Genomic DNA, 8,659 nt, shown 5'->3' with positions numbered 1-8,659 from the left:
TATAGCTACTTCCTTACGTTTTACTTCAATGAGAAGTTTGTGCAATGCTACAAATTAGGAAAGATGTACGACTCCACTATATCAATTGGAAATATGACTTATCACAATCATCAAAGGAGAATCCAAGAGAATTATTGTTCAGGATGCTGAATCTTTATAATCAAAGGCATGTTGAAGACTTTTTTTTTCTTTATGGAAAAGGGCGGCGCTTTTAGCCAAGAGTTTGGTAAAATGTTAGGTGAAATACCACTTGAAATGATAAAGAGAACATAGGCTTGTAACAGAAGCTCATTTACTCCAGACACACATACATTTGTGTTTGAAAACTCGATAACTATTATTGTTAATCATTACTTGGCATATAGTTTTAAGACCCGTGTGCCGTGTGCCCCTTGCAGCGGACACGCCCAAGACAGACCATGCATGCATGCACACACGCTGACACAACACACCAGTAGCAGAAATGCTTGTTGATATGTTGAGCGATAATACCCTGAGTCCCTACCCTGCTGGCTGCTGGGATGATAACGAAGATCAGCATAGATGAGCCTGCTGTGCATGCTGCAGAGCCCTCAATAATTCGTATCCAGCAGATTCTTGATCCTATGTGCAATGTGCATGCATGCAAGCCCATAGTATATAGTCTACAAGCATAAATAATGGACGGCAGATGGTCCCACTCTTGTTCGCTCGGTATCAGCTATGCTTATTAGTTATGATATAGTTTTTTTTTCTCACAACAAAACAACATCAGTCGGCTTTGAAGCCACAGAAATGATCAAGTGAACGGGGTAGGAGTGTTCCAATCTAGCAATTCCCCTTACTAATCTATCTGTTGCCACACTAATTTAAACATAATCTCTCTCTCTCTCCCTCTCTCACTATAGTGTGCAGCAAGAGTGTGCAGTGTGCTAGCTAGGGACACGAATCAAGAGTAGTGAGTGAGAGGAGACTAGGGCCTTGTTTAGATCACCTTCAAATTCCAAGTTTTTTTACTCTCTCTCCATCACATCAATTTTTAGCCGCTTGTATGGAGCATTAAATGTAGGTAAAAAAAATAACTAATTGCACAGTTTAGTTAGAAATCACGAGATGAATCTTTTGAGCTTAGTTGGTCCACGATTGGACAATATTTACTAAATAAGACGAAAGTGCTACTATTTATCGGGTTGAAATTTTTTATAATCTAAACATGGCCTAGAGAGAGGAGCAAGCCGACACACGAAGGTGGCACAGTGCTCGCTTTCCCCGCATGGAATCCCAACCGCTCGATCGTCTGCAGGAAGGCAAGCCGCGCACCCACCCCCGGAGCCGGACGCTTACAAAAGGAGACCCCCGCTCCTCGTCCCTTCGCCACCGCCCACCACCGTCTCCGATCCCTCCCTGTGTTCCTCTCTCTTTCTCCCACACACGGGCACACGTAGCAGCTAGAGGCAGTTGCCAGCAGGCCGGAGCCGGTGAGCACGCTCGCGCGCAATGGTGTCGGAGAGGCAGCAGCAGCAGGCGGCGGCGGCGGGGAAGGTGGCTGCCTTCAACCTCGCGGAGGCCGGCTTCGGCGACCAGGCGGAGCTGCTGGACGACGACGGGCGCGAGAGGCGCACGGGTACGTAAGCTAGCCGTTGTGTCTGTGCATGCTCTGCATGCGTATGGTTGGACTTGGACATGAGCATGACCGACGTGCGTGCGTGCGTGCTGCTCCGGCGGCGATGGTCGACGGACATGCCTGCAGGGACGCTGGTGACGGCGAGCGCGCACATCATCACGGCGGTGATCGGGTCGGGGGTGCTGTCGCTGGCGTGGGCGATCGCGCAGCTGGGGTGGGTGATCGGCCCCGTGGTGCTGCTGGCCTTCTCCTCCATCACCTGGTTCTGCTCCAGCCTCCTCGCCGACTGCTACCGCGCGCCCGACCCCGTCCACGGCAAGCGGAACTACACCTACGGCCAGGCAGTCAGGGCATACCTGGGTATGTCTATGTTGTGTCCCTCCTCACCAACATTCAAATTCAAATTCAAATGGATGCATGGATGGATTCGAATGTTGTTCATCTTGAATATTGATTTCCTTTGTTTTGAATGTTCCACCATCCAGGGGTGTCCAAGTACTGGTTGTGCTCGCTGGCGCAGTACATCAACCTGGTGGGAGTCACCATAGGCTACACGATCACCACTGCCATCAGCATGGGGTACTAATTCCCCCGCCCTCCCCTGTCTCATGCTCTGCTTCTTCTTCTTCTTCTTCCATTCCATGCATGTCTGATGTCTCCAACCACCACCACTGTTCTGCCCTTGGTAGTTGGTAGGAAAACTGAATGACCATATGTGATATATATATAATAAATAAACTTCAGTCAAACCGGCAGCGTTTAACTTGTCTTTTTTCTATACGTAAGTGGTGCTCCTGTGATGATGAGTCCAAGTTCGTTCCGTATGCATGTTTCCAATTAATCATTCCATCTTTTTTCTGAGGAAATTAAAAGTTCTTTTTTGTTGTTTTTATCCTTTGAAAGGGTTATTATTGGAGGTAACAAAAGGTTTTTAATCAGAGTAGGTAGGAAAAGAGAGGCGCTGATGAGGGGGAGTAGTCCTGATGATTAATTCACGCATCATCTGTAGTTGTCATCAAATAAGGGTGGTTGTCTTTTAAGGTTCCAGAGGGCAGGGAAAAGAAAATTTAAAGTGATGCCCAAGAAAACATTATTTGGCACTTGAAAAAGTGCTTTCTTGGAAAGAAAAATCAGATGCTGAAGGGCGCCACTGCTGCTTCCCTTTTCCATCCATCCATCCGTTGGAAAAGAGGGTGTGAAAAAGGAGTGGCCTGTATTGGCATGCCTGCAAGAAGAATCGTATTTCCTTTTTCTTTCTTTCTTTCTTTCTTTCTTTCTTTCTTTCTTGTGTTTATTTACATTTACAAAAAGGAGCAATAATCTTTTTCCCTTAGACAGTAGAAACAGCACCAAGCAAATGACAGAGCAGCTAGACCATTTCAGTGATTGTTGCATCTATCTATGGATGTGTACCGTAACCTGCTGGCATGGCATGGTGGTGCAGGGCGATCAAGCGTTCCAACTGCTTCCACAGCAAGGGGCACGGCGCCGACTGCGAGGCGTCCAACACCACCAACATGATCATCTTCGCGGGCATCCAGATCCTGCTGTCGCAGCTCCCCAACTTCCACAAGCTCTGGTGGCTCTCCATCGTCGCCGCCGTCATGTCCCTCGCCTACTCCTCCATCGGACTCGGCCTCTCCATCGCAAAGATCGCAGGCAAGTTCTTGAGCTATCTGTTCTTCTTACTGATCTGTCAGTCACTGATCATGAGTGATTTCTCAGCTAGCTACTAGCTCATACCAGCCATGCATTGGTTATCATCAGCTTTATCCACCTGCATGCATGATGCATGCCAAGATATGAATATGTACCAACAAAGCATGCAATTATGTTCTTGGTGGGGCATGTACATCACTCGGCATCCTTTTTGGTTTGGATTGCAATTTGCATGACAAGTGACATGCATGCACAAATGAGGACGCTGGACATGTCGACGATGGCCTAGCTAGCCTTTTGTTTGCATGCATCGATGATCGATCTTATCATGCATGCATGTCGCCCGTTCGATGCGATGCAGTGCACTGCAGACTGCAGACTGCAGACTGCAGTGCATCTCTCTGTACATGTTTGCTGATGGCCCCTGATGATTAATTGCAGGTGGGGTGCACGTCAAGACGTCGCTGACGGGTGCCGTCGTGGGGGTTGACGTCACCGCGAGCGAGAAGATATGGAAGACGTTTCAGTCCCTGGGGGACATCGCCTTCGCCTACTCCTACTCCAACGTCCTCATAGAAATCCAGGTATAACCGTGAAGAAATTCAGATACATCTGTGTATAACCCTGCTACATACCTTGTAGTTAGCACCACGTATTAGTCACTAAGGACTCTTCACCTGCGTCTTTTTAAAAAAAGAACAGCTCTCATCTGAAGAAGCTAGTACTAGCTACTAGCATGAACTGATGAGCCCATGCGCCCATGCCCGTGATCTTTTTGGTCTGTATAGGAAGGGACAAAACTCTTGGATACTTGCAGCGATGCAGATGAGCATGCATGGCAGGCACAAGGGAACAAACTCAGGAGGCCAATCATACATCACACAAACTTATAAAAATGTTTCTTTTCAAGACCAAAATGGTGCAGTAGTCCACACGAGGGTCGCTGCCCTAGTGCCATGCATTGAGCCCAGTGCAGGCTAGTGCATAGATAGGCTCCGGAAGTCTGCATGTGCACAAAGAGACGAGCCAAATCTGAATCCTTGCCATGTAGCAGAGTAATAAGGGCTCCGTTGTCTTTCACTTTCAGCCCTTGTTTAGTTCGCGAAATTTGAATTTTGGGGTTACCGTAGCACCTTCGTTTTTATTTGGCAAATAGTGTCCAAACATTGACTAATTAGGCTTAAAACGTTCGTCTCGCAATTTCCCACCAAACTGTGCAATTAGTTTTTCTTTTCGTCTACATTTAATGCTCCATGCACGGGCCGCAAACATTCGATGTGACAGGTACTGTAACAACTTTTTGGATTTTGGGGTCCAACTAAACAAGGGCTTCAGCCATCAAAAGTGCAAAGTTTCCTTGTCCTACACAATCAATATGGTCAATTGGTCATGGTGCACATGGCCAGTGGCGGAGCCAAGATGAGCACCTCAGGGGGGCTAATCAATAGAGATTTAGAACAAATATTGAAAATTAATGATGAAATCACGTTTTTTCTACAGTAATAACAAGCCAAAATCACCCTCACAGCCCCCCCCCCCCCCCCCCCCCCCCCCGCGGTGGATCCGCCAATGCACATGGCTGAGCATTACTCCAGCTCCTATGTATAAGCATGCTGAAAATGATCCTGCAGAATCAAAATAGTAAGCATCCCCCCATCAAGTAAAACTTATCCTAGTCTTGTTCAAAAATGTAAATCCTATATCCTACTCAAATGGCAGTCAGTACATCTAATCTAGGATGCTTGAGGAGGAAACATGGTTGGTGCATTATTGCATTGCATCAGTCAGTAGTTCGGCTCAAATGCAGTAGTCATGCAGTAATCTCAACGCATCAGCTGGCAGACTTCTCTGACTCCTAGGTCGTCATAGGTCAACGCAGTAGTACTATTTACCTTGTGCAATTTACAGCTTCATTTTTACTTTACCATGCATGCACGCACGACTTTGATGAACTGACGCGCATGCCTGCCCTGCCCTGCCCGCACACCGCAGGACACGCTGCGGTCGAGCCCGCCGGAGAACGTGGTGATGAAGAAGGCGTCCTTCATCGGCGTGTCCACGACCACCATGTTCTACATGCTGTGCGGCGTCCTCGGCTACGCGGCGTTCGGCAACGACGCGCCGGGGAACTTCCTCACGGGGTTCGGCTTCTACGACCCGTTCTGGCTCATCGACGTCGGCAACGTCTGCATCGCCGTGCACCTCATCGGCGCCTACCAGGTCTTCTGCCAGCCCATCTACCAGTTCGTCGAGGCATGGGCGCGGTCCCGCTGGCCCGACGCCGCCTTCCTCAACGCCGAGCACACCGTCGCCGGCGGCCGGTTCTCGGTCAGCCCGTTCCGCCTCGTGTGGCGCACCGCCTACGTCGTGGTCACCGCGCTCGTCGCCATGGTGTTCCCCTTCTTCAACGACTTCCTCGGGCTCATCGGCGCCGTCTCCTTCTGGCCGCTCACCGTCTACTTCCCCATCCAGATGTACATGGCGCAGGCCAAGACGCGCCGATTCTCGCCGGCGTGGACGTGGATGAACGTGCTCAGCTACGCCTGCCTCTTCGTCTCGCTGCTCGCCGCCGCTGGCTCCGTCCAGGGGCTCGTCAAGGACCTCAAGGGCTACAAGCCCTTCAAGGTCTCCTAAATAAGGACTGCATGCCTCTGGAGTCTGGACGACGACATGACGCATAGCTAGCTGCAGGAGTGAACGATCGACGACTCTGAAACGTACGTGCAGGTGCATGCGCATGCAATGCATGCTAGTCCAAGTGATTGCATACATATATACAGTCATATGGGAGCAAGGGAGAGGATATATATGGTGGGTCCTGAAACAGGTTAATTACTTCCAGTGCTGTCAAATGTCAATGGTGGTTAAAGTACGTAGCCTAAGTAAGTAGTGATATGCATGGTTAATGGTTTGGGTTTTTACTTTAAAATGTATATGTAATTCTCAATTAAGTGTAATGGCAGCCTAATTGAAATGGAAATAAGATTCTACAACTCAGTTGACTGAAATGCAAAGCAATATAATGTAATGTCTCCATCTACTACTACTACACCAAAGTGCCCATTGGATAAACCTCAGCATGTGGCATGTGCAGAACTTGTGATCTACCAGGGAAAGGACAAAGCAAGACATGAAAAAAAGCAGGGGATGCACGTTTTCAATACTAAGGGCGTCCCAATAGCTAGCTACTAGGCTAGCTATTCTGATGTGGACATGAAAAAATAGAAGAGAAAGTAGTCACTAGCGACGAACAAATAACTGATCTATTTCACGTAGTTCAATAATCTGAGAGAGAAATATGTAGGTCTAATAGTACATAGAAAAATAAGGATGTATAAAATAGTCTTTACTTTTGTCTCTCACCTCCACGTAAGCTAGCTACGTAGTTAGCACCATTGCGGACGCAATGGCAGCTACTTGCAAAGCTGAAAGCTCCTAATCCTTAAGGGCCTGTTTGGAACGCGGGAAATATTTCCTGTTCTACGTTTTTTCTGTGAAATTGAACTGATTCCTGTAAAATTCCTGTGCGGTTCCTACGAAATTCCCGCGTTCCAAACATGCCCTAATTTTGCTTGCAACCCACCAACCTAAGCAACTCGCTCAGTTCTTTAGCAAGCCGTGTTTCCTTTTTAAGGAAAGACTCTGACCAGCAATTAGTCTATAAGTATTTAATTTATAGAGTAATTTCCATATAGATGCTTTCTAATCTCTTTCCAGTGGTGATAAAACATATGAGTCACTCTAGATCTTATTTCATCCATATCCATATAGTTTCCTCCTTGTGCATAGCACCTCCATGCATTTATGCATATGGTGATTCTTATGGGTTAATGAATCTAGATATTTGACTGTCGATTTTTTTTATTTGTTTATGAAAATTTTTATCAACAATTTAAATTGAAACTCATATGATTTTTGGACCATTTATTCAAAATTTGCATTTTGTATGTTGTTAAAAGCAATGTTTTTTAAGTTGTATAGGCTGCACTCTTGCTACTACAATGGCATAGACAATAATGGTGAATGTTGTCTGCGATCAAAGTGTTGGAATGTTGGTTGCTGAATTCAGATAGTGAAACAAGGGAGCGAAGGCATAACAGTGAGAGTGGATGGTGTAGACAGTAATGCTTTGCCCTCTTTATTCATAGGGTATAGTTCTCTTTTTCATAGTTGGCGGACCAAAATGCCTTCGTAACAACCCAAAAGGTTCCAAGAATATTCCTATTCTAGGAAGGGCAATTTAGTCCTTTTTGCTATACATGAGTCGAAGTCTCGTGTTTATGGTTGCAACCTAACGATGGTCCTTAGTGGCCAGATCAAGCACCTTCCACACCTCGAGCACACGAGACTCGCCTCTCACAAGATCACTATATATCAACAAATACATATACAAAGTAAGGTGATAGTTGCATGCAAGTAAGTAGACAGGTAAGCATAAGGGCCTATTTGGTAGAGCTTTTTAGCAAGCTTCACAAAACTGTTTTGTAACTTCTTTGCCAAACGGGTTCCTGGAAACAGCTCCTCCTTGCAATCCCCCGAAAATGCGCTCTCACAAGCCAAAAGTGGGGGGTGAAGTTGAAAAAAACTAGCTTCAACCAGCTTCATCCCGTTCTGGGGTCCTGTCGCGACCTTGGTAGATCCCCCCCCCCCTGACTTGCATGGGGGTGGGGCGATGGCGCTAGAGACGTGCGGACATGGGAATCTGGAGTGGAGTTGACTCGCTGGGCGTTGGCGCGGAGCCGCCAAGGGGCCGCATAGACTCCGACTGGGAGGAGGCGTGTGGGCGCTAGGGCAAGCCGAAGCACATGGGCCAGGCCAGTGAGGGCGAGTCCGCTGATGAGTATGTGGCCGCCGGGGCTCGGCTCGAGTGAGGCCGCCAGTGAGCGCGCAACTACCGGGGCTCAGCTCGGGGTAGGCCGAGCGGTGGCGTGAGCAAGTGGCGCTGCGCACAGGCTACAACGGCTGTGTATATATGGAAGATTGCTGTTGGGGAGAGGAAAGAGAAGTGTTGCTGCACAGTGACCGGTGGCAGAGTGGGTGGCCAGATTAGGCTTGGGAGAGAAAAAAAGAAGGGTACTATGGTCATTTCATGCCTTTTATCCACCATGTTAAGCTAATTTGCCAAACGGTTCAAAAAATAGATTCAGTTTCACAGGTAGAGCTGCTTTTTGATAAAAAAACTAAAAAAAAAAAAGCAGCTCCACCTGTGAAGCTCAAAGCTAGGTAATAATCAAGGTAAAGGGTTCTCAGTCAAGGCATGCATCACTATATCTAGCAAAAGAATAGTAAGTAAAACACAAACATAACTACTTTGTAATGCCTAATAAATATGTTTCTAAAGATAGTGTTGCCACGACACGTGTGATATCAAGGAGGTAGTATGAGTCTTTGAGTACT

At 47.3% G+C, this 8,659-nt stretch overlaps 1 protein-coding gene across 1 annotated transcript; it reads left to right on the top strand.

The window, feature by feature from the left end:
• Positions 1 to 1,355: 1,355 nt before the first annotated feature.
• Positions 1,356 to 6,255, top strand: LOC136545104 (amino acid permease 6-like). Its single transcript, XM_066537142.1, has 6 exons — positions 1,356 to 1,603; positions 1,730 to 1,963; positions 2,089 to 2,182; positions 3,048 to 3,262; positions 3,704 to 3,846; positions 5,255 to 6,255. Exons 1-6 carry the CDS (start codon positions 1,477 to 1,479, stop codon positions 5,894 to 5,896), a joined length of 1,455 nt encoding a protein of 484 aa, XP_066393239.1. The 5' UTR covers positions 1,356 to 1,476; the 3' UTR covers positions 5,897 to 6,255.
• Positions 6,256 to 8,659: the final 2,404 nt, after the last annotated feature.

The sequence above is a fragment of the Miscanthus floridulus genome, chromosome 3, assembly GCF_019320115.1.
Source record: "Miscanthus floridulus cultivar M001 chromosome 3, ASM1932011v1, whole genome shotgun sequence".
Classification (NCBI taxonomy): domain Eukaryota; kingdom Viridiplantae; phylum Streptophyta; class Magnoliopsida; order Poales; family Poaceae; genus Miscanthus; species Miscanthus floridulus.
The sequence above is the reverse complement of the archived record's forward strand: the minus strand, read 5'-3'. Positions and strand labels throughout refer to the sequence as shown.